The 26,784-nt window shown below is 43.9% G+C and overlaps 1 protein-coding gene across 1 annotated transcript in view; it reads right to left on the minus strand.

Moving 5' to 3' along the window:
* RASSF3 (Ras association domain family member 3) overlaps positions 1-26,784 on the minus strand; it is a 250,007-nt gene that overhangs the window by 177,217 nt on the left and 46,006 nt on the right. The window contains exon 2 of the mRNA XM_033959456.1: positions 24,213-24,331. Within this exon, the coding sequence (XP_033815347.1) occupies positions 24,213-24,331 (119 nt within the window). The remainder of the gene's footprint in view (positions 1-24,212; positions 24,332-26,784) is intronic.

Genomic DNA, 26,784 nt, shown 5'->3' on the forward strand with positions numbered 1-26,784 from the left:
TGGAGCCTGTTATTTTGTTAGCTTCAGAATCCAACTGTCATCACTGCAGGCGCTTCACAAAGGCGCGCCGTTGGCGCTGTGCTCTTTTAGATGTTCCCTTTCGGTCAGGGAGAGGGGCGGAGCAGGGCTCCCACGCTGCCTCTCTTCGGGAACAATCTGGATACGCTGTCTCCCGCTGGTGGCCTGAAAGGGGGCCTGGCTGGCTGCTGTGCTCTTTTAGATGTTCCCTTTCGGTCAGGGAGAGGGGCGGAGCAGGGCTCCCACGCTGCCTCTCTTCGGGAACAATCTGGATACGCTGTCTCCCGCTGGTGGCCTGAAAGGGGGCCCTGCTGGCTGCTGTGCTCTTTTAGATGTTCCCTTTCGGTCAGGGAGAGGGGCGGAGCAGGGCTCCCACGCTGCCTCTCTTCGGGAACAATCTGGATACGCTGTCTCCCGCTGGGTTAACTTAACAAATAATGCCACTGAAAATGCCCAGTTAGCAGCTAAGACAAAATGGCTATTTTGTGGTCTGGTGGTAGAGTCAGCATTTAACTATTAAGCACTGATATTCAGGACTTAACTGGCTAGGATAACCATGTAAGTATGACCTCATAAAACACAGACCTACCTTTATGCAGCTCATTGTAGCTGGTTAAATTTTATCCAGCTGACTAAGCCCAGATATTCAATGACAGTACCCAGACATAACACAGGAAGAAAGCCAGCGATGGTCAGCCAAACAATGACCGCTGAATACTGGGCCCAAAATGTTCCCCCTCTTTATACTCCCCCTCCCCCATTCTTAGTGATTCTATCAATATTCCAAAATCTCTTTTTTTTCTTAAAAAAGGACTATTAATATATGGAAAATAAAGTAATCATTTAGAATCTACACAGAAGTTAACAGTCATCATGTCTAAAAAGTTAGTGGAGGACTATGTGTTGTTGATGTCCACACAATAGAGAAGTTTATCTGAAAATTCAGATCAGGTGACATTGGTGCTAACATTAAAAAATAAAAAAAAACTGTGGATGCCAAACACAATACAAATTAACCCTTTCCTGGAAACAAGGGGTATTCTCAAGACTGGGGGGAGGGGGGATGCTCAGCAACACCCCCTGGTACTCACAGTGTTGGCTTCTATGTCAAGTCAGGTGAGATGAGACCATGCGATTAAGATAACCTAGGGAAGATGTCTCTGATGGTAAGACATCTCTAATTTTAAAAAAGAAAGAAAGAAAGATGTCATTGATAATTTAGTTAATCCTCGAAAGAGAAGAAAAAATTGTTGGTTTTTTTTTTTCTTTTTTTGCTATGCTTACTTTGTTTTACCCAAGCACAGCTGTATGAGGTATGTTAAAAAAAAGTTCCAGGACTGATTTTATAAAAATGTAACATACAATCTTACAACTTATTCCATTGGGTCCCCTTCAAAGTACTTCCCATCCCTACATATACGCTTTCCCCAACATTGATTCCACTTCTGGAAACAGTCCTTAAACACATTTTCAGGAATCGCCAAAAGTTGCTGCATCTAATTTTGCTTTATGTCTTCAATGGTCTTAAATCGCTTTCCTTTCAGTGTTGATTTAAGTTTAAGAAACAAGAAGAAGTCAGCAGAGGCCAAGTCAGGAGAGTAAAGTGGCTGGGGAAGAACTGCCATCACATTTTTTGCACAAAATTTGTGAGTTTTGACACATTCAAAACATCTTCCATGACTCATGACATGGTCCTCATAAAGCCACTTTCAACATTTCATAAGTTTCTGTAATGGTCTTACCCAATTTAAAACTGAACTTCACGCTGTTGCACTGCTCATTGAAGTCGCACATGATGAAAAATTGCCGATCATGAAAACATATTTTCACAAAAACTGCTGTAGCTCGGAAACGAAAACAGATATCAACAAACAGAAAAAAGGAAGTTACTCAAGAGGTTTCAAGCTACTCAATCAGGGCCGCCATCAGGGCAGTACCACCAGTCCTGCATTCAGGGGCCCGGAGCTGACAGGGGGCCCGGGCTCCCCCAGGGTCCTAAGCCACAGTCTAGGGGGAGGGGCGGTCTGCCCCACGTGGACAGGAGAGAGCTGGATGGGGGACCCGCGGAGTTCAATACATCTCGAGCCGCGAGGCTCGTCTTCTGTTCCTGCCTGCCCTGCCGCTCACATATTACCGATCGCAAGTGTTCCCCGATGTCAGTGCTGACGTCGGAGGGAGGGCTTAAGCAAAGCCTGCCCTCCGACGTCAGCGCTGATGTCGGAGAATACTTCCGGTCGGCTATTTGTGCGCGGCAGGGCAGGCAGGAACAGAAGACGAGCCTCGCAGCTCGAGATGTATTGAACTCCGTGGGTCCCCCGTCCAGCTCTCTCCACGTGGGGCGGACCGCCCCTCCCCCTAGACTGTGGCCTAGGACCCTGGGGGAGCCCGGGCCCCCTGTCAGCTCCGGGCAGGAAACAGAAGACAAGCCTCGCGGCTTGAGCTTCGTTTTGCTGAGAAAGTTGCAAAGATGGGCTGGGAGGCAAACGCGGAACACAAAAGGGGGGAGGGAGTGCGTTTTGGACACAAGGCATGAACTTGGGAGAGAGGAAGGGAGGGAAAGAGATGCTGAGGTGGGGGAGAGAATGGGTTTTTGGACACAGAAGGCATGGACTTGGGAGAGAGAAAGGGAGGGAAAGAGATGCTGAGGTGGGGGAGGGAATGGGTTTTTGGACACAGAAGGCATGGACTTGGGAGAGAGGAAGGGAGGGAAAGAGATGGTTGTGTAAACGGGGAATAGAAGAAAGGAGAATTTTTGGTCATAGGGAGGGAGTGAGGTACAGAAAGTGGCATACCAGGGTGGGGAGGGGGCGGTCCGCCCCGCCCCGCCCCGGGTTTACGTCCCACGGGGGTGCACAGCTGGCCACCCTCCAGTGTTCTCCCTAGGCCGGCAAACTGCAGCTCTTTAGTCACTTGAGTGCCACCGCCACCATCGGGAACAGGCCGGCGCCAAGTTCTCCCTGCTTTTCCCTGTGGAGCCGGCCAACTCTCGCCACTCGCATCAATTCTGACGTCGGAGAGGACGTTCTGGGCCAGCCAATCGCTGCCTGGCTGGCCTAGAACGTCCTCTCCGATGTTAGAATTGATGTCGGGTGGCGAGAGTTGGTCGGCTCCGCGGGGAAGAGAAGCAGGGCGAACTCGGCGCTGGCCTGTTCCGGATGGCGGCAGTGGCAGCCTATTCCCCAGTGGTGGTGGCAGCATTTTCCCAATGGTGGTGGCATAGGGGAGGGCAGGGAGAAAGAAAGAAAGGGGGGACAGGAAGCCAGAAAGAAAGAAAGGGGGCAGGGTGAAACAAAGAAAAATGGGGCACGGAAAGAGAGAGAGAAAGACAGACATACAGAACGAAAGAGGGTGTGGAGAGAGAAAGAAGGGGGCAGGGTGAGAGAGAGAAAAACAGACATATAGAAAGAAAGGGGGTATGGAGAGAGAGAAAAAGAAAGAAGGGGCAGGGTGAAACAAAGAAAAAGTTTGGGGAGGGAATGAGGTCTGGAGGAGAGGAAGCATACAGGAGGCTGAAAGAAGGGAAAAAATATTGGATGCACAGTCAGAAGAATAAAGTGCAACCAGAGACTGATGAAATTACCAAAGGTAGGAAAAATGGTTTTATTTTCAATTTAGTGATCAAAATGTGTCTGCTTTGAGAATTTATATATGCTGTCTATATTTTGCACTATGGCCCCCTTTTACTAAACCGCAATAGCGTTTTTTAGCGCAGGGAGCCTATGAGCGTTGAGAGCAGCGTGGGGCATTCAACGCAACTCCCTGCACTAAAAACCGCTATCGCGTTTTAGTAAAAAGGGAGGGGGAATATTTGTCTATTTTTGTATAGTTGTTACTGAGGTGACATTGCATAAAGTCATCTGCCTTGACCTCTTTGAAAACCCGCGGAATATAAATGATAATTAACATTTTCTCTGCGTACAGCGTGCTTTGTGTTTTTAAAATTTTATTGTTGGTAGATCATTTTGACTTGGCCACAAAGGTAAGGGGGAGGGAGGGAGGGGAACTGCTGAAAGACATCTAGTAATCCTTGAAGGCTTGACTGTGCAGGGAATTTAATCATGTTTTGTTATGTGACTGGCATTATTTAGACTTTAATTTCTATGAATGAATAGAATGAAAATGATATAAATTACTTGCTTGTTTTTATGTGCGTGTGCTGAAGGAAAGTGGAGAGAGAGTGGGCTGAGGACGCTGAAGGGAAATGGGGAAGAGAGAATGGGGAGAAGACGCTGATTTATAAATTGACAATTGTACAGAATATTGTTTCTTTTTTATATTCATCCATAGCTGCATGTTAATGATGTGCTCATATGCACTTATTTATCATCATAACATATACATCATCATTAACATGCAGCTGTGGATGTGTAAGGACAGGCTGAGGAGGATGGATGGGAAGGAAGGAAGGTGCACATATCAACATATCGTAAATTTTTAACATGCATGATGCAGCTATAGGCAAGCAGAGGAGGATGGGATCATACAGACGTGTATGTTCAGATATGCGCTCAGATGTGTAGTTTTTTCTGATATATTTATTAAGCTTACAGTATTTATAAAAACACATTTAATACTTGTTACAAAAAATATTGTGCAATTGTGATCTACTTCTGGCCTACAAAGGCCAAAAGAAATCCTTAACTGAGATTTTACATTCAAAAGTGAATTATAGCTACTAGCACTATTATTTATTAGTTATTTATTATGCAAATGTTTGTTAGTTTGTTATTAGTTCAGTATTAGACATATGTTAGTTTAGAATAGATAGGTATAGATTAGTTTAGTTTAGGTTAGGTTAGGGCCCTGCTGAAAGAGTCTACCTTGACGTGGTTGCAGGCTTACAAATCTTTTGGTCAAAGAGTGCGGCGACAGAGAAAAGTATGTGTGTATTCGGCCCATGGAAGAAGGGGGAGTCGGGGGGGAAGGGGTGCGTGGGGGGCCCAATAGGATTGCTCAGTAAGGGGCACAGAAATTTCTGATGGCGGCCCTGTACTCAATGCCACCTAGCATGTCTCAAAACAACTTCTCATTGGCATATAATTCAAACTGTCCTGGAACCTTTTGAACAGGCCTCGTACATTGTTTGAGAAACTAGATTTCTATAGAATACAGATGTTGCCTTGATGAAATCAAAATATTTTGAAAACTATGAAATGAGACACCTCTCCTCTTACATGTTAGCATTTTTGGCACAAAGTCAGTTTTGAGTTTAAATTATCTAATATAATAAAATGCTAGGCCGCGCATGCGCACTCAAAAGTCGTGTTCCCTGATCCGTCGCGGAAACACGAGTGCGCATGCATGCGTTTTACGTCACCACCTGCTCTCCACCTCGCATCGCTGCTTTCAGCCACCGATCTCTGTTCCTCCTGCACCATGGCACACCAGGCATGTCCGCCGCCAGCCTCAAGCTCCTGCGGGCCGGCAGCACGAGCCGCCCGGCCGGTGCTGAGGCCCCGCCTCCCGCTTCCACCCTACACGGCGCCGCCAGACCCGGCCCTACAAAACGCTGAGGCCCCGTCTTCCAAAGAAGCCACGGTCCGGCCCAGCCCATTGAGAGGGAGAGCAGCGCTGCCACCAGGGAGGGGGGACACACACGAGGGCTCTGCCGCCCGCTCAGCTCGGCCGCTCCATCTCTGCCGGGGCTAACAGCAGCAGCCCCCGAAGCTCCTCACCAGCGTGTCCCGCCCCCTCTAGAAGGGTTGAAAAGCTGGCCTTGCGCGCTCTGCCATCAACTGCCGCTCGCCTACCCATGCCAGGGTGATGCGCAGGCGCGGGGGCTCCCGCAGTGTCCAGAAGCGGCGATGGCGGTGCTGCTGCTGGTGATGCTGCTCCCGCTGCTGTGCGCGAGCGACACACCGGAGCTGGACCCAGCCTGTCAGCAGCGGCTCGATGAGATGGCGAATGCCAGTGGCTGACAGGAGGAGACAGAGGGGAGATGCTTGATTGATGGGAGATAGAGAGAAGGGATATGTTGGACTGTTGGGGGGATAGAAAAAGGGGAGATTCTGGTCTGGTGGGGGGGAGGAAGGGAGGCCTACTGCTGGACAGGGGGAGCAAGAAGAGGTGCTGATGAACTGGGGGGGGGAAAAGGAAGGGAGGCCTACTGTTGGATAGGGGGAGCAGGAAGAGGTGCTGATGGACAGGGGGGAAAGGAAGGCAGGCCTATTGCTGGACAGGGGGGAGCAGGAAGAGGTGCTGATGGACAGGGGGGAAAAAAAGGAAGGGAGGCCTACTGCTGGACAGGGGGGAGCAGGAAGATGTGCTGATGGATAGGGGGAAAAAGGAAGGGAGGCCTACTGCTGGACAGGGGGAGCAGGAAGAGGTACTGATGGACAGGGGGGAGGTAAAACAAAAGGAGAAGGGCTGCTGCTGGATAAGGGGAGCAGTGAAGGAGTGACTGGGGAGCATGGAAGAAGTGCTGCTGGACAGGGGGAGCAGGGAAGAGGGACAGGGGGAGCAGGTAAGGAGTGCTGCTGGACAGGGAGAGGTAAAAGGAAGGGAGAAGGCCTACGGCTGGACAGGTGGAACAGGCAAGGGGTGATGGTTGACAGCCGAGGAAAGAGAGAGACAGAAAGCGGCCAAGGGGAGAGAGAGAGAAAGAAAGAATGAAAGACAGACATACATATATTCTAGCACCCGTTAATGTAACGGGCTTAAAGACTAGTACTATATAATTCCTTTATAATCATTATAAACCAATTGTATTATGTTCCTACAAATTTATTAAAGTAAAAGTATGTATATAGAGGCTATATGTTCATATATCTACCAGGGTTGCTGATTTTGCAAAAGCCAAATTCTGAAAGCACCATGTTTTGTTATTTTTAAATTTATTCAATTATAACACATATCTCAAGCAAACATTTAATAAGAAAATAGCCAACCCCCTGCCAAAAAAAAACAAACCACCCCAAAAAACAAAGAACAGCATACAGATAATGAAAAAAATACTTTAAAAAACTAACACAAGTCCAGAATTATAAGGGAAACCCTCTCTGCTAATTAATTTCCAAGGTGGGTATTATCCCAGACCCTAAGATGTACAAAAGAGAGACAGAAATTGGCTACTTAATAACAAGGAAGCAGTTAAGATGTTGCAGCTCATAAAACCCCAGTGAACTTTAACCAGAACTTGGCCTCAGCCCAGAATTAGGCTTCTAGTTGCAAAACTCCAGGTCTCATGAAAAGAATTTGCCTACTTTTCTAGAGTTTCTTTGCAACATCAGGGAAAACACAAATCTTTTTATCCATAAATTTCTCATCTATTTTCCAAAGGAAAAGCTCAACTCTTTAATCTTTAACCAGATGTAAAATCAACCATTGAAGTTGCTGTATGTCCCTACAAGTCCTTAGATGTACCTGAAGCTTCCAAAATACTGAAAGAATTATAAGACAGGTAGGAAACATTTGCGGCAATACTAACAGACAGTTTCTTATTAAAGGACACCAAAAACAGGATGACATGAAGTTTAAAGTATGTTCAATACTTTAATAAAATATTTCAGCAAATCCACAAGAGGAGACATCTGTGTTGGGAAAATTTTATAAATCACGACATTGATGTCCTCTGAACATTTTCCATGTTCTCTACTGTAGATTGCAAATTCACGTACTGAATTACAACTGCTTTTCCTCTGAAACTTCTCCCATTTAAGTTTCAAATTATCAGTTCTCTGTGTAAGACCCAAATGTTCCTTTTCTAATGCTATTAATGTACCCGAGATGCCAGCAACTTCCTGAAACAACTGGGCACTTTGATTTCCAATAGATTTCTCTAATGAAACAAGTACCTCCCATATACCCTCTAGAGCACAAACACAAGGCCCGTGGGCTGAATCCGGCCCGCGGTTCAGGGCCGGTATTATGGCGGAGTAAACGGGGCTTCACAATGTCGCCTTGCTTTCTGTTTTGGGTCCTCACCTGATGGCAACAGTAGCACTCGTGGGCCACGGTGATCAGCTTGTGTGCGTCGGCAACACAACAAAAACTACCCCAGCGACGCACCCCATTGCTGGCCAGTAATTTACACCGCCAGTATGATTGTCAACTTGCGTGTGCCGGCAGTGCAGCAGGCATGAGTTTAACTGTGCCAGCCCCAGCTGGGAAGCATCGCTGAGGCTGGCACAGTTAAATTCATTTTTGGTGCGCTACTGGCATGTGCAAGTTGACACCACACCAGCGGTGTAAATTACTGGCCGGCACTGTTAAATTACTGCTGAAGAGAGAAGGAAGCCAAACCATAAAAGAAAATTGAGGCAGTTGGGGGGGGGGGGGCGGCGCTGTTTATAACTGTAGGCTTGCCCTCTTGATTTCCACCTCCACCTCCCTACTGTGGTCTGGCCCAGCAGTACAATGTGCACAGGGGTGGGGGAGCATGAATACCTCTCCTGCCTCCAGTAATATTCTGCACACCTGCAGTTGTGAGGGAGGGAGATGACAAAGGTAGGGGGAATGATTTTATTTTAAATTTAGTGTTTGAATTGTGTTAATTTTGAGAGTTTTAATCTGCTATCTTTTGCACTGCTCAGGAAGAAATACATTTGTTTATTTTTCTCTGGGGTTGTACTGCATGCAGTCTTAAATCTTAGGGTTTCATTTTTATATATTAATTTTTTTAGTTTTTGCATAGGGGTTATCTAATGTTCTGGTAGGATTGAATGTTGAGAAGCATATAGTATGTTTTGTGTAATTTTGTGGTTAACCATTACCATTATGTGTTAATAAGATTATATTGTGTGTGTATATATGAAAAATGAATGGAAAAAATTGTGTTATAATTAGTACTATTATGGGGCGGGGTCTGGGGCAGAGATTAGGCGTAGTCTGGCACGCGACTTTGCCTGTGTTTTGGATTTTGGCCCCTTAGTGTGATTGAGTTTGACACCCCTGCTCTAGAGAAACAACTTTAGTTTCAACAAAGAAGGTTTGAAAACTTATGACAGTCCATTAGGCTTGAAGCCACAAAACTTCAGGGTACAGCATCTGATCTGACTCCTTGTCTCACTGCACAGAAAGTATTTTGATAGAGCAGTATATCAAGTTTTTAACAAACATAGAAACATCAGAGCCCCTAGGTTATCTCCTTCATCCCACCACTGAACACTCACTGCATTGAGTTTCACATTCTGAACCAATACATGATCCAAAATGCTGATGCCAAGATTGCTTGAGATGCCACTTCAACTTGTGCATCTGGTTAAGCCAAGGGAACTTGCAACTCTAGATTGAAAAATATCTGGAGGTCTAAGGAGAATGTGAGCATATTTTTCCTTGTTACATCTTTAAGTGATGCTTTCATGTCAGAAATTTTACCTCCAGCAGAGCCAAGTCAGAGAACATGGGAGTCCATCAGGCATCGAAGTGGAAAAATCACTGGGACTGCAGGCTTCATTCTACCTCCCTCCACCCTCCTCAAAAAAAAAAAAACAACCCCATAAAAAAATTATTTACTGACACCTACAGTAAATGATAAGAAACTATGGTAATTACATCGTTATATAGATATTTCAATAAGTTTCAATATGTTATATACTGTCTGTAAACCCCAAAGCACTTGAAGTGGTACACATTCAAGTACAGTTGCTGGAGGGCTCACAATCTGAGTCTGTATCTGAGGCAACCGGAGGTTAGATGGCTTGCCTAAGATCAAAAAGAACTGCAGTATCCCTTGGCTCTTAGTCCACTGCTCTATCCATTAGACTACTCCACCGCTTCTAAAATTCATGTATGAAAGGATGTATATGTGCAAGCTACATGCAGTGGCAGCACTCATTTTTACTAGTATCAACATGTAAAATATGGACAGGACCAACAGGCCTCTAAAAATGTATCTGTTCTGGCAAAAGAGACACATATACTGTATGTCGGTATTTCAGAACAAAAAAAAAAAAAAAGGAAGGACTGGAGAAATATACCAACAACCTTCCCACTCCAGTAAATTAAACAAGATTTGCCCTGCACTCATACTCCCATAAGGATAGGGTTATGAGATGTCCGGATTTACCTGGACATGTCCAGGTGTCTAGATGGCTTTTCAAAACCCAGCACTTTGTCCAGGTTTTGAAAAGCTGTTGAGATCAGGGCCAAGTCTGGAGTGCACCTGTGCATGTGCGAATGCAATGTGGTGACTTCGCATGCATGCGTGCAACATCATCACATCTGCGCACAGATGCACGCTAGACTCAGCCCGAAGAGATGAGGTTTGCGTGGGGCAGGGACAAAACAGGGCGGGGTCAGAGCAGAATGAGGCAGGGCCACACATCTTTTTCCAGAATGAAAAAGCCTCAGATGTTACAGGGACTGCAGCCTCTAATAACAGCAAAAAGTGGACATTTGGAAACTTGCTGTACTTCGCAACATCCTCACATACAGAAAAAAAAACCTTCATTCCTAACAGATCTCACTATCAAACATCCACAAAAATCAAGATAATGGTTGTGCTTAACTGAAGCCGATATCAGATCCCTCAACGGTGGCCACCGTTTCACGGCGATTACAGCTGCTGCTTCAGGGTTAATGGGATCATCTGAAAAGACAAAAATGAAACTGTGAAGTTTTCAACAAGCACAACACAAAGTCCAAAAAGATAATACATACTGGGGAAAATATGCTCTTATGCGACCATGCCAAGTCTGCTTTAACATGGCATATGTTTCTGATTTCAAAGCATACCAATTGGAGTTAGGAAATCTAGAGTTACAAGCTGGTTGGCATATGTTTCATATTGTTAATATTATATGTACTCAATAAAAATGATTTAAACTAATAAGGTGGTTGGCTGCAAACCATGTCTGTCCATATCTATAGTCCAATCGGCTAAGATTTACTTAAAACCTGAGGCACTGAGTTGAAGACTTAGCAGAGTCGCAGTGAGAGCACATTTTGCCTGGTATATATTATCTTTTTAGATTTTGTGTTGTGCTTGTTGAAAACTTGCCAGCGGCATGTTTATCTTTTCAGATGATCCCATCAGCCCTGAAGCAGCAGCTATAATTGCCATGAAACGATGGACACCGTCGGGGATCTGATATCAGCTTCAGTTAATCATAATCATTAATTTGATTTTTGAAGGTGGTGTTTAATAGCGAATTCTGTTAGGAATGAAGGTTTGTTTTTTTTCTGCCTGTGAGGATGCTGCAAAATAGAGCAAATTTCTAAATGCTGTTATTAGGGGCTGCAGTCTGGGTTGTTTTTTTTCTCTTTCTTTCTCATTTCGGAGTATGAGTGCATGGTAAATCTTGTTTAATTTACTGGAGTGGGAAGGTTGTATGAGTATTATGTAGTATTTCAGAACATGCATATGTCTACCATTTTAGAAACATAAACTTCTATCTTTTCTGAAGCTACCACAGAGCCTGATATCACTTTGAGGGAGGACAAAAGTAAGTAGGGGGAATTAAGGAGTGACCTTCCTTAATCCCTCCTGTAGCACACTGCACACACGAAAAAAAACACATTTATAAGGCAGATGTTTGGTTTGGTTTTTAATCATTTTATACTGCTCCATCATAACGCTCTAGGCAGTTCAAAGGTTTTAAAACATCCAAATAAATACAAATACAGAAAAGCCTAAACCTTCATCATTTCTTCCTAGCAGATTTATCTTATTTTAATTTCAGGGTTCATCAAAGGCCTGTACCCAAGAGCAGTTGTAAATCCCTACATTGATCTCACCAGACATAAACATGCATTCCTCTTCCGAAATGGTGAATGAACTTGTATGTTTTAATCCCACCCAAAACGTGTCCAGACCATGTTCCTTTGCAAAATGCACCTATTTGTAATTTAGACAATATGCAATATGTTCTGGTTTTCTAACATCTGGCGTTTAATCTGTATGCGATGTACCTGTCTAAATGCTGGTTTATGCATGTGCAAATAGTGTTAGCAAGTGTCAGTTTATTCCAAGAAAGGACTACTCACTCCTGATATCTCTCATATCTTACTGATGGAAGGAGCGATTGCCTCAAGCAGGAAAGAACAGTTACATTAAAGAGTTGATTTTTCAACTCTCCTGTCTTTGAATACATTTACATGTTACATAATAGTTGATATCTGAAATTTTATGGGCTTCAAGATTTCCAGCAGCGAGTCTCAATGGATTTATCAGAATACATACTCTGTGATATGCACAAGTGTCTGTTTCAAGTTCTCCTTGTATTTAATTACTATTCAGTGGCAATGGGAAATCTCACTCCAGGATATGCTCTTCCTCGTGCTGATACAATGAGGTAATGGGGTATTTATTGTTCAATGATGTCAGTTAGTTTCCTGAAAGACTCAACCCTGTATTTTCTTGTATAGACTCGGATACTCCTAGTTTTAAAACACAACATTAAAATAGTATGCTGGGCAGATATCAAACCATAAGCAGCCCAAAGGTTGTTTTTACATTCTTTTAACAAAACATGGAGCATTAATGCTTCCAGCAAGATTCTCTTCCCAGGTACACAGATTAAAGGTTACGTATTGTATTTACTTTGTTCTTATGTACTGTTGTGCTAATTTTTTGGGGTCTTCTGAAGTTCTGATTTTATATCCTCTGACAACTTACTAGTCCAGTAATTGCACTAACAGCCCTTAGCAAGAACATGCACCAGGGCTCTTTCTAGTGCGCTGCTATTCTGGTAGTCTCCATTGTGAGAATGACTGAATTTCCCCCCCCCCCCCCCCAAAAGGAGCTATCAGTGCTGCCTCTGCAGCAGCCTTATCCTTGGCTAACCTGAGGACTAGTAACTAGAGCAGGGATGGGCAAACGTTTTGACTGGTGGGCCACAATGGGTTCTTAAATTTGACAGAGGGGCCGGACCAAAGGGGGGAGGGGTCTTCAAAGAAAATGAAAGGGGAAAAAAAGGTGGAGAAGAGGGGGGATGTTCTAAATCCCAGCTACAACCACCAAGCTTGCACAGCTTTCACTAGCTTAGAACACTAACAATTTATACAGCCTATCTAGTTTCCAACTTATGCTTAAAACATCTTTATCTACAACGCTTTTTACGGCGATATCAGTAAATCTGTCTGATAGTCTTGAAGTCATACTCCACATGCTTTGGCTCAAGAGTGAAATTCATTTCTGTCACAGTATGTGCAAAACTAACCCATTCAGAGAAAACCATCAACAAGGAACGGCGCAGACTCCACTTAATAAGTATTCCATTCAAAATAAGAAAGCCCCGAAAATTCATTCATCTGAAATATCAGTTTTCTCTATGTTTTTTTAACACTTAACCCGCCAAAGTCCCCCCTCCACTAACCCAGAGTGACTGTAAACTTCCCCTCCCTGGTAGAGGAACTCAATGAAAGGTAATCAATGTTCTTTCTGACTCGGGTAAAAATGACAGGAACGTTTTTTACTATCAACACCGCTGCAGCCTATACCTGTGGCTGCTGGACTGCAACAACACCAAAGCCACCACTCTTGACCCTGGAGGCTCCCTAGCTGCAACAGCCCACTTCAACCCCATCACAGCCGATACCGTGATGGCCATCGCATAACACCATCCTTCTCTATGAGGCACCGCCCACCAAAATATGTAACAGCCTGGTAACCAGAATGTATCTTTCAGTACATCCCGTCATCTCCAAGTGCTCGCCTCACAGAAAAGTCATCGCATAAAAAGGGGGGAACGTATTTCAAAGGGACGTCATAGCAATTCAACCGAAATAAAGGGAGGGCTGGCAGAAACCAATGAACAAGATAGGGTGGTTCACGAGGCAGCTGTGATGAGGCATGTCTATTATCTTTCAGAGTGGTAGCGGTGGATATCAGTAGGCCGCTAGCGCCATGGGCCAACCAATATTTTTACCTAGCACAGACATGGGCAAACTACGGCCGCCTCTGATGCTGTGTGCCGGATTAAAAAATTTAACAGGACGGATATGGCCCACGGGCCATAGTTTGCTCATGTCTGAACTAGAGAATGACACAGGGACAATGTTTGTCCCTATCCCTGCCCTGTGGACATGAGCTTTGTCCCCGCTCCCATCCCCACAAGCTTCAAACAGTTATGATTTTATATTTAAATTATTTTATTAAAGTATAAAAAGAAACTGTATTCTGTACAACTGTCGTTATATAAATCACAAACAATACAGAGAAAGGATCAATAAAATCCCCATTTTCTTCCCCATTCACAAACATCCCCCTCCATGATCAGGAAAAGTAAACAAGTCAAATTACTACAGAATGCTACATAGAAAATTAATGCTAATAAAATACCTTGGTCACACATACACACAACACAAATGCCAAATACATAATAGCAGATGAAAAAACAAGGTACCATTTATACTCAAATATAAGCAAACCCGAACATAAAGCTAGGTAACCGTCCCCACCCCAAAAAAAAAGGAGGAAAAAAGTTGACTCAAATATAAATCAGGGGGGTTAATAACCAAGTGCCCTGGAATGCCCTGCACCTAGTCCCCCTCCCTCCCTTCCTGCTAGGCTCTGCACCCTGTTCCTCCCTTCCTCCCTGCCCTGTACATTGAACATAAGAACATAAGCAATGCCTCTGTTGGGTCAGACCCGAGGTCCATCGTGCCCAGCAGTCCGTGCATACGGCGGCCCAACAGGTCCAGGACCTGTACAGTAATCCTCTATCTATACCCCTCTATCCCCTTTTCCAGCAGGAAGTTGTCCAATCCTTTCTTAAACCCCAGTACCGTGCCCTATTACGTCCTCTGGAAGCGCATTCCAGGTGTCCACCACACGTTGGGTAAAGAAGAACTTCCTGGCATTTGTTTTGAATCTGTCCCCTTTTAACTTTTCTGAATGCCCTCTTGTTCTTTTATTCTTTGAAAGTTTGAAGAATCGGTCCTTCTCTACTCTCTCTATGCCCTTTATGATCTTGTAAGTTTCTATCATATCCCCTCTAAGTCTCCTCTTCTCCAGGGAAAAGAGACCCAGTTTCTCCAATCTCTCAGCGTATGAAAGGTTTTCCATCCCTTTTATCAGATGCGTCACTCTCCTCTGAACCCTTTCGAGTAACGCTTTATTCTTCTTAAGGTACAGCGACCACTATTGGACGCAGTACTCCAGATGCAGATGCACCATCACCCGATACAACGGCAGGATAACTTCTTTCATTCTGGTTGTAATACCCTTCTTGATTATGCCTAGCATTCTATTTGCCTTCTTAGCAGCTGCCACGTACTGTGCCGTCGGCTTCATTGTCATGTCCACCATTACCCCCAAGTCCCTTTCTTGGGTACTCTCATTCAATAACATCCCTTCCATCGTATAGTTGTATCTCGGGTTTCTGCTTCCCACATGTAATACTTTACATTTTTCAACGTTTAACTTCATCTGCTATCTCATCGCCCATTCCCCTAGTTTGTTCAAGTCCCTCTGCAATTCTTTGCAGTCCTCCTTAGTCCGAGCTCCACTAAATAGTTTGGTGTCGTCCGCAAATTTTATTATCTCACACTTCGTCCCTGTTTCTAGATCATTTATGAATATATTAAATAGCAGCGGCCCGAGCACCGAGCCCTGCGGAACACCACTCGTGACCCTCCTCCAGTCCGAGTAGTGGCCTTTCACCCCTACCTTCTGTTTCCTACCCGCCAACCAGTTTCTGATCCATCTGTGTATGTCTCCTTCCACTCCATGGTTCTTCAGTTTCCGGAGTAGATGTTCATGAGGCACCTTATCAAAGGCTTTTTGGAAATCCAGGAATATGATGTCTATGGGGTCTCCTCTGTCCATCCGTTTGTTAATTCCTTCAAAAAAGTGCAATAAGTTAGTTAGGCACGATCTCCCCTTGCAGAAACCATGTTGGCTGGTTATCAGAAGTTAATTTCTTTCAAAATGTTCATCGATGCTTTCTGAAAGAAATGAACTTCTGATAACCAGCCAACATGGTTTCTGCAAGGGGAGATCATGCCTAACTAACCACCGAGTGTCCCCTAGTCTTTGTAATTTTTGACAGAGTAAAAAATCAATCCACTGGTACCCATTCTACACCACTCAGGATTTTGTAGACTTCAATCATATCTCCCCTCATCTGTCTCTTTTCCAAGCTGAAGAGCCCTATTCTTTTTAGTTTTTCCTCATACGAGAGGAGTTCCATCCCTTTTATCATCTTGGTTGCTCTTCTTTGAATGTTTTCTAGTTCCACTATTTCTTTCTTGAGATAAGGAGACCAGAATTGAATGCAATACTCAAGGTGATGTCACACCATGGAGGAATACAGAGGGGTTATAACATTCTTAGTCTGGGAGGTCACGTGATGCTATGAGCGGGTGAGGACGCTGCCTTGCTTGCTCCGGGGCTGCCCTGATTAATTTGCTAACTATCGGGACGAATCCCCTCTCCGCTGCTGGTGTGGCGACTTGTGAGGCATTATTAATATATGGACAGATATATTACGCGATCGCAGAACTCCATGACTACTAAATCTGTACGAAAAGAACGCGAACGTGTGAGGCCTGCTGAGAGCAAAATGACGACGAGCCCTGCGGCGGCGGTTTCACATCTTACCGAGACTGCATTGTGAGACATTAAAGAGGCAGTGGCGCAGGTGCTGGGTCCGAAAATGGAACTTTTATCCACCCAGATTTCTAACATTGAGAGTCTGCTGTCCGCTGCAGCGGCCTGTACCGCAGCACTGGAGCAGCGGGTCTCGACGCTGGAAGACTCCTCAGAGGCTCGAGAAACAACTTTGAGCACGCTACAGGCCCAGGTGCGTTTGCAGTCGGAGAAGTTTGACGATTTGGAGAATCGCTCGCGCCGCTCCAACCTGCGCCTCATGGGCATCCCAGAAACCATTGCGGATCGGCTTTTACTAGATGTAATGGAGCATTGGTTGCAAGATGAACTGCCCCTCCCGCCCTCTTTGGGCCCCTTATGATTGGAACGTGCTCATCGTTTGGGCCCACGCGCCGGATTGGAAACTCGTCCACGGGTGGTGATTCTAAAGATTCTGAATTTTCATCACAAAGTGGAACTTTTACAACAATATCGGGCCAAACGGGATGAGCTTAAATATAATGGCTCTCCGGTCCGCATCAGTCAGGACTTTTCGGTGGCATTACAAGAGAGGAGAAAACCCTACTATCCACTGTGTGCTCAACTTGCTGAGCTTAAACGGAGGTTTCAATTTAACTACCCGGCTGTACTCAGGATCCAAAACAATGGAGTGTGGAAGACTTTCCAATCCCCAGAATCTGCTGCAGATTTCATCAAACTTCTTGGCAGCCCGAATCATGCAGCAGATTGATTGTATTGACTTTGCTATGGACCTGTGTTTGTGCTGATTCTAGTTAGCTTTGGTTGATCATTGATACGGAGGGGTTTCTAGTCCCGCTGGCCCCTTAGGGGCTAAGTTTCATTGCTTGTTGGGCGGCCCTGGATTAGGTGTCTATCGTGATCTGCATTTTTCCCTCTTGGTAGGGATTTTTGGGATTGTTGGAAGGGGGGGGGGGAGGAGGGATTTTTGGGTGGTGGCAGCGGCATTATTTTGATATTTTCTGATAATTTTTATCTTTATTTGGGGTTTCTTTTTGTGCAAATGAATGTATGGATTGTGTGGAGTATGCATGTGGGGTCTTGGGGCGAGGCTGGGCGCCCTAGGGCACTTCTTCTTTGGTGGTTAACTTGCTGTGGGCTTGCTGGGAGGGTCCCCTATGGGTGAGTGAACATTAAGAATATTATCTTGGAACGTGTCGGGAATAACCTCCCCTGTTAAACGCATGAAAATCTTGTCCCAATTGAAACATCATCATGCAGATATAGCCTGTCTCCAGGAGACTAGGCTCACTGATTTAGAACACCAGAAACTACGGAGAGGTTGGGTTGGAGATTTACATTATGCTTCATCACCGGGAAAGAGGGCTGGGGTGGCCATACTTATACGGAAGGGTTTACCGTGCACGGTTCAGGTTCTGCGACGTGATTCACAAGGCCGTTATCTTTTGGTAAAGGTGGTTGGACCGGGAGGACCCTTTTGGTTATTAGTGGGTTATGGCCCTAATGGTTACCAACATTCCTTTTTTTAAAATTTGGTTAATATTTGTCTACAAGATTCTGATTGGCCATTAGTTCTGGTGGGTGACCTGAATCAAGTATTAGATTCCGATATGGACCGCTCTGGGTCATCGGGAGTGGCAACTTCGAGGCAAACTAAAGGTGTCCCTTATCTCTGCCGAGCTTTGGGGTTGGTGGATCCTTGGAGGTTACTTCATCCTACTGAGCGGGATTATACCCACCAGTCTAGAGCACATGGTTCTTTTTCTAGACTTGATTACACCTTATTGTCGGAAACCTTGGACCATAGGTCCCCTCGAAGTGTCGGATCACAATATGATCTGGATTGATGTTGCGGTGGGTGGTCCGGTGGGCCCTGGGTCAGGATGGAGATTTCCCTCTTATTTACATCATGATGCCCATTTCCAGAAGTATTTGTCTGAAAAGTGGGAGGCTTATTGCTCTTTCAACGCCCTCCATGTAGATCAACCTGTACTATTCTGGGACGCGGCTAAGGCAGTATTACGTGGGGACATCATTGCCTATGTTACTACTAGAACGCGTCGCATAGCCTATCGTATAGTACAGCTTGAGCGGCAGTTGGTGCTGTTGAAACGGGATTTATTGTGTAATCCTACAGAGACTAATAGAGAGGCGTTCAAGGCTGTGTTGGTAGCGTTAAATTCCCTCATCCATGAATGTACGAAGAAATTGTTGTTTTTCCGTAAATTTCACTTTCACAAATATGGTAACAAAGCTGGGAAACTATTAGCGTCTATAACTAAAAGTTGGAAAGGATCACGATACGTTCCCATGATACAGGAGAGTTCGGGGAGGATATTGACGTCTTCGATGGATATCTCAGCTAGCTTTCATAGTTATTTTGAGGCCTTTTATGAATCCCCGGGAGGGTAGGGGATTGGAGTTGAAGGTTGTTTATAAAACCTGTTTTCTACTGTGTTTTGTATTGCTATTGGTGGTATTCAATAAAAACGATTTAAATATAACATTCTTAGTCTTGTTAACCATTCCTACTAAGACATGCTGTATCTGCTAAGAAAAGTCAAAGCCAAAATTCTTAATATGGGATTAGAACTGAACATAAACAAGACGAAGATCATGAACACGGAAAATGATGAAGATTTTGAGCTTGAAGGCGATAGTGTAGAAGTTGTAAAGAATTTCAATCTCCTGGGTTCTTTTGTAAACAAATAAATAATTAGTAGGGAGGAAATATTCTGCAGACTAGCACTTGGTTGCTCTTCAATGAAGGCTCTTGACAAAGTATTCAAAGGCAAGGAGGTAGCATTCCAAACGAAAATCAGACTTGTCCATGCACTTATTTTTTCAGTGGTCAGTTATGGATGCAAAAGCTAGACAGTATAAAAACAAAACAGAAAAAACATTGACTCACTTGAGCTTTGATGCTGGGAGAAGGATTTTATGCTTGCTGTGGACCACCAGATGAACTAACAAATCAATTCTGGATTATGAAGCGGGAAACTATAGGCTGGTAAGCCTCACTTCGGTTGTTGGAAAAATAATGGAAGTGTTGCTGAAAGAAAGGATAGTGAACTTCCTAGAATCTAATGGGTTACAGGGTCCGAGTCAACATGGCTTTATTAAAGGTAAATTGTGCCAAATGAACCTGATTGAATTTTTTGATTGGGTAACCAGAGAACTGGATCAAGGACACATACTACTTGTCATTTACTTAGACTTCAGCAAAGCCTTTGACACGGTTTCTCATAGGAGGCTCTTGAACAAACTTGAAAGTTTGAAGTTAGGACCTAACGTGGTGAAATGGATTACAAATTGGTTGTTAGACAGATGCCAGAGGGTGGTGGTTAATGGAAGTCACTCAGAGGAAGGAAAGGTGAGTAGTGGAGTCCCTCAGGGTTCAGTGCTGGGGCCGATCCTGTTCAATATGTTTGTGAGTGACATTGCTGAAGGGATAGAAGGAAAGGTTTGCCTTTTTGCGGATGATACCAAGATTTGTAACAGAGTAGACACCGAGGAGGGAGTGGAAAACATGAAAAAGGATCTGCAAAAGTTAGAGGAATGGTCTAATGTCTGGCAACTAAAATTCAATGCAAAGAAATGCAGAGTAATGCATTTGGGGATCAATAATCGGAAGGAACCGTATGTGCTGGGAGGTGAGAAGCTGATATGCACAGATGGGGAGAGGGACCTTGGGGTGATAGTGTCCAAAGATCTAGAGACAAAGAAACAGTATGACGGCGGTAGCTGTTGCCAGAAGGATGCTATGCTGTATAGAGAGAGATGTAACCAGTAGAAGAAAGAAGGTGTTGATATCCTTATACAGGTCACTAGTGAGGCCCCACTTGGAGTATTGTGTTCAATTTTGGAGACCATATTTGGCAAACGACATAAGACGACTTGAAGTGGTCCAGAGAAAGGCAATGAAAATGGTAGGAGGTTTGCGCCAAAAGACATACAAGGAGAGACTGGAAGTCCTGAATATGTATAACCTAGAGGAAAGGAGAGGTCGATATGATTCAGACGTTCAAGTACTTGAAAGGTATTAATGTAGAACAAAATATTTTCCAGAGAAAGGAAAATGGTAAAACCAGAGGGCATAATTTGAGGTCGAGGGGTGGTAGGAGTAATGTTAGAAAATTATTCTTTATGGAGAGGGTGGTTGAAGCCTGGAATGCGCTCCCGAGGGAGGTGGTGGAGAGGAAAACGGTGACAAAGTTCAAAAAAGCGTGGGATGAACACAGAGGATCTCTAATAAGAAAATAATGGTATACTGTATATTGAAGAACTAAGGCCAGTACTGGGCAGACTTTCATGGTCTGTGTCCCGTATATGGTTATTCATTTGAGGATGGGCTGGGAAGTACTTCGACGGCTGGGATGGTTTAGATGGGCTTAAGTGAGCTTTGATGGAGACTCCAGTAGATGGAACCTAAGCCCAGTACCAGGCAGAGCTTTGGGTTTCTAGCCCAGAAATATCTAAGAAAAAGAACTATTTAAATTAAATAATTAATTTATAGAGAGTGTATGGTTGGGCAGACTCTATTACTATGTAAGAGGGTGACCTGCAATCAGATGGCTGGACACATTGAAAACAACCATGGGGATGACGCTGAAGGACCTTTCCAGATTAGCACAACACCAATTTCTTTTTAGATCCGCAGTTTATCAAATCGCTAGGATTTGAGCATGAGTCGATGCCACCTAACAACATAGTGCTATCAGATGCATGCAGCACTATACATTAATTCTGAGCTACCTATAAGGCCTACAACAAATCAAAGTGTGAGCCAACACTCTGCATCACTGTTCTAAAATTATTAGAACTCAGTAATCCTTTTAATTGCCAAACAATCTTAAGTTTGAAATAAAATCGTTTTAACAGTGGAACCTGGAGCGGCCCACTCTCACAACAAACCTCTTGTCAACCCACCCATCCTGGGTCCCAATAACACGCTCCACACTGTCATTGGTGAAACCTGGCCGCAGCCCTGTTTATTGAAATAAACATATAACTTCAATAAATTATAACCATGTTTAACAAACAGGCATTGTAAACAACATTGTAACCAAACACATCTTGAACCCGAGCTACTATGGCCATTAAATGCCCCCCCCCCCCCGACCCCGCCGTGCTAGCAAGGGTCCGAGGGGTAGCATATCTCCACATGCCCCATTGTCCATGCCCCATTTGACTATATGCTGGACATGATGTTTCATAATGAGTCTAAAATGACTCCTAAATTACACAGCTTACTTTCAATTGGAATTGTAATATCATTCAGACTAAAACAATCTGGAACATCCTCACAAGAAACACTAGATTGCAACACAATCTTTATCTTTACAATATTCAACTGCAAGTGACTTGCAGATATCCACTGTGAAATTGCACCCATATATAGCCTCAATAACTTCCTGAACCAAGTTAAAAGGTAGTAAAAACTGAATATCATCAAAGTAAATCTTCAATGTAATAACTAAACAGCTTAGGAGTCAACACAACTGCAGAAACAAAAACAAACCCACATTGAATAATACTGTAGATAGGCAAAAGCTCTGAGGAACACCAGATAGAATTTCAAAATCAGCATTTCTTTGATTCTGATTGGTCATATAAATCCTCCTATCAGAAAGAAAAGATTGAAACCACAACAAAACATGACCTCTCTAGTCTTGTCTTTCCTAAAGAATGTAATAGGGAAATTAGAATTATCATTTACGTCTCATGAGGGAGTAAAACCAAGACTGGATCAACCTATTCTGGCAATCTGGAGCTAATTAGTAACTTCCCCCCACCCTCCTTTTACTAAACTGCGATAGCGGTTAGTAGCAGAGGGAGCTGCGCTGAATGCTCCACGCTGCTACCGACACTCCTAGGAACTCTATAAGTGTCAGGAGCAGCGCAGAGCATTCAGCGTGGCTCCTTGCGCTAATAACCGCTATTAAGGTTTAGTAAAGGGGGGGGGGGTTCTTTGGTGAGGGTTTGTCTATGTTCTATAGGCTTGACAAAAGTGAGGAATTTTGCTAGAATTTCTGTGGGTCAATCAAAACAGTTTACATACTATGTAGGTTCTTTTTCTGTCCTTAGTGGTAAAATCTAAGTTATGAACATGGGGCAATGGAGGGTTAAGTGACTTGTTCAGGGTCACAAGGAGCTGCAGTGGGAATCAACCCAGTCCCCCAGGTTTTCAGTCCAATGCACTAACCATTAGGCTACTCCTCCACTTTGGGAGAGCATAAAGTGCTCTTTAGAGGGGAGAGGAGTGTTGGTGCTCAGAAGAGGAGAAAGAGATAGATGCACCAGTATCAGAGTTAGGGAGGTGCAGGCAGTGGCGTAGTGAGGGTGAGAAGCACTTGGAGTGGAGGCGCCACCTCCCTGCTCCTTCTTCACCCACCCCTCCTGCCACACACATGCACCCCTTCCCTACCCTGTACCTCTTAACTTCCCCAGCACGAGGAGCATCACCAACTCACTGTCTGCGTTGGTTTTCCCTTGGACATTATTTCCTAGGCGCAGGACCCAGAAGTGACCTCAGAAGGAGAGCCAATGCTAGTGGAGTTGCTGCTCGTGCTAGCAAAGAGATAGAGGTACGGTTGGGGGAGGGAAAGTGAAGGGGCATGTATGATGGGGGAGGAGTGGGAAGGAGCAGGGGGGTCCAAGAGGGGGAGAGTGCCCCTCACAAAACAGCACCCAAGGCAGACTGCCCCCCACCCCCTTACTTTGCCACTGGGTGCAGGCATGGGGTAGAAGGCACAAGCATTGGGGAGGGAGTAGGTGAGAGGTGAGATGGCAGCATGATGGGAGGGCAGGTGCAAGCGCTAGAAGGAGAAGTGAAGCACGAGTATTGGGGGGAAGTGATGGGTATGTCATGTCTCTTATGCTTTGTCCAAATCCTGTTGAATTGGAGAGTTTGTAGATGGTATATCAATTTTAAAATAAATAAATACAATCAAGTAAGGTTCTCTTCTCACAAATAACCTCCACTAGGAGCGAAAGAAATGAAGATAAAGGCTAAATGTATGTGCGTGTAGGTATCAGAAGTATTTCTGCTCTTCATACAGCTAGAGCACCTTAAAGCAAAAAATAAATCACATTATCCAAAATAATAATAATAATACTCAATCTTGACATTTCAGATTTCACAGCAGTAAACTTACAGAAAAGTTTTGCTTGGCTCAAGCTACATTTTACAAAGATACCTAGATAACTCCTAAGCTTCTAGATGAAGCTCAAATTCGCCAGTGAAACCAAATCTTTGTTTGCATTATGTATCATGTTTAGTAATAATGGGTTTCAGCCTGTATTCCATTACCAAGAATTATTCTCTATTATCTGAAAATTGATTTGCTTCATATGTTCCATTATCCAGGGAAAAAACCTATGATTATTATCATTTGCTATCAAAAGTCTCCCATTATTCAGAAAAAGACTGGGCCCAACCACTCTGGATATATAGAGGTTCTTTCATACTAGAAACAGTGGCCAACAAATGACAGGCTTATTTTCCAAACCTACTTTGGACTTAGAGGGTTTTGAAAATAAGCCCTTCAAATGTATGTTTACCTAGAGCCACAAGAAAAAAAGGTTAATTCATCCCTGAGGACAGTTTTTTATTTTATAAATCTGAAAATGACAGACACAAGAAATGTAAACATAAACTGTGAATGTATGAGAGGATAAGGATTAGGCTAAAAGTTTGGACAGAGGAAAACATATGGATTACCTGGTTGTTGTTTGTTTGGTCTGTATTGTATGCAGAGAGGCATTCCATTAATTTTCCATTCTGTTGGCAGTCTAGGTGCACCAGGTCTTTGCAGTGGCAATGGTATGTATATTTGCAATCTAAAATAGCAGAATAGATTGGGCAACAATCATCAAATAGTACATTGATTTCCTATACTTTATTAGGAATTAGGTCAGGGCTTCCCAAACCTATCCTGGGAACCCCAAAGCCAGCTGGGTTTTCAGAACATTTATAAAGCCTATGCATGAAACAAATTTGCATGCATTGAAGACATGGCATATGCAAATAGATCTCATGCATATTCATTGTGGACATCCTGAGAACCTGACCAGCTGTGAGACACACAAGTAGCCTACACACAAACAGCAACTGCTGCCAGAGGATCTCATAATGGGCTTTCAAGCAAGGGTTCTCAATCCAGTCCTCAGGACATACCAAGCCAGTCAGGTTTTCAAGATAGCCTCAATGAATATGCATGAGATAAATTTGCATGCACTGCTTCCATTGCATGCAGATCTCTCTCATGCATATTCATTGTGGGTACCCTGAAAACTTGACTGGTTGAGTGTGTCCCAAGGACTGGGTTGAGAACTTCTAGCTTACAGCAAGATAGAAAGGGAATTGTCTCATGTTAGGGTTACCATATAGCTTCAGAAAAAGGAGGACGGATTGAGACATCCAGGTTTTACTTCCATTTGTTTCAATCATTTGCATGCAAACTTGATAGTGAATCAAACACTGTTGGAAAATCGGCCAAAGAATCAGCCAACAGTGATTGAGTCGCTGTCTTTAGTGAATCTAGCCCTTAGAACTGTGTCAGTTAATCACAGACACTTCAACCCTTACCACTTAATCACATAATCCTGCGATAGTTCATCTCGCATCTTTAAGACAGTTAATCCCGGTATTCAGATAGTTAATCCCATGTGTTAATCACAGACACTTCAACCCTCGTCACTTAATCAGGAAAGTCTTCGTTAATTTAAGGAGAGTGTTAAGAGTGTTGCATGACGGTGTATCAGAAGTGTCTGGGACTAGGCTGTCGGAGCCAGTCAGTCAACATGACTAGGCTGTCGGAGCCAGTCAGTCAACATGGCCTGGATGATGGCAGGGAACAGGTATAAAAAAGGACGCTAGGAGGATTAGTTTAGTCTTGTTGTCCACCACAGTACGTGCGTTGCGTTTTACACAGAGCATTCATTTGTTCTTCTGTTACAAATATCAGTTGCATTATAATGTCTGCGACGTTTGGGAAAAGCATGAAAGGTCATATAGAGTGCTACTGCTCGATGACCACGAGTTTTGGCAGCACCAAGAAAATGTTAACAGTACTGTATCTTTGTGCTGCATTAAATAAGTAAAATATCATTGCAAAGCACAGGTGACTATGATGGAAGACAGAATTTTGAAAGTATTGAATCCGCAACACACAAATGAGGGAAACATAGCAACGTCTCAAGCAAAGACTGCTGTGGCAAAAATGAAAGATAAGATGGTGGAAATTGGTGCTACACCAAGTTCAGCATGAGCTATAGTAGTATAAACACTCAGTGATACAGTTGTAGTGGCACTTCCGAAATGATCAGCCATTAATAGAAGTCTTCTTAGACATCAAAAGAAGTTGGTAGTTGCTGCACACGATGGAATTGATTTGCCAGAAATTCCTAAAGACTACAATTTCGATACACCAGTGATGTTTGCTGACATCGTATTATTCGACTCAGGATATGGCGATAATCGAATCATCTTTTTTGGATGCGATGTGATGTTAGACGCTTTGGCTCATGCTGATGTGTGGCTGGCAGAAGACACTTTTTCAGTAGTACCTACAATATTCTTTCAGCTGTATTCGATACATTTTCATTATGCTGAAAGACTTAATCAGGCTGCTTTATATGTTCTCATAATGAATAAAAGCGCTGAGTCATATCGCAAGATGCTGGAGGTGATTAAAGGTTTGATCTTGGGTGCTTTTCCTCTGAAGATTTTGGTGGACTTTGAAAAGGCAGCTATAGTGGCGTTCCAGGAAGCTTATCCTGGAGCAACATTGACTGGATGTTATTTTCACTTAGCTCAGAGTATTCTGAAGAAAGTGAACAAAATTGGCATGAAAGTGCAATAGCAAAATAACGACAACATTCGTGAAAGCAACCATTGCTTGTCTGCTTTAGTATTTGTTTCTGTCACTGAAGTTAAAGAGGCATTCGAGATGCTAGCGGACAACATGCACGACCATATGGATGAATTTGTAAGTTTCTTTGAGCATACGTATATCAGAGGGCGTCAATTGTGTGGCAGTTCTGCAGCATACATGCTTGCAAAGTTTAGAACTATGAAATCAGAACGAGCAGCTGTAGATGGAATTGCATGAACAACTAATGCAGTGAATGTTGGCATCACGGATTGCAGTCTCTCTTTCACTGTCATCACCCTATCATCTGGACTTTTCTGCAAGGAATCAAACAAGATATGACCTGACCTGCTTCTGCCTCAAGAAGCAAGCGGATTAATACATCCATCGACAAAGAAATACCAGATGCTGAAAGATCGT

This window comes from Geotrypetes seraphini, chromosome 9 (assembly GCF_902459505.1).
Source record: "Geotrypetes seraphini chromosome 9, aGeoSer1.1, whole genome shotgun sequence".
NCBI classification, from domain to species: Eukaryota; Metazoa; Chordata; class Amphibia; order Gymnophiona; family Dermophiidae; genus Geotrypetes; species Geotrypetes seraphini.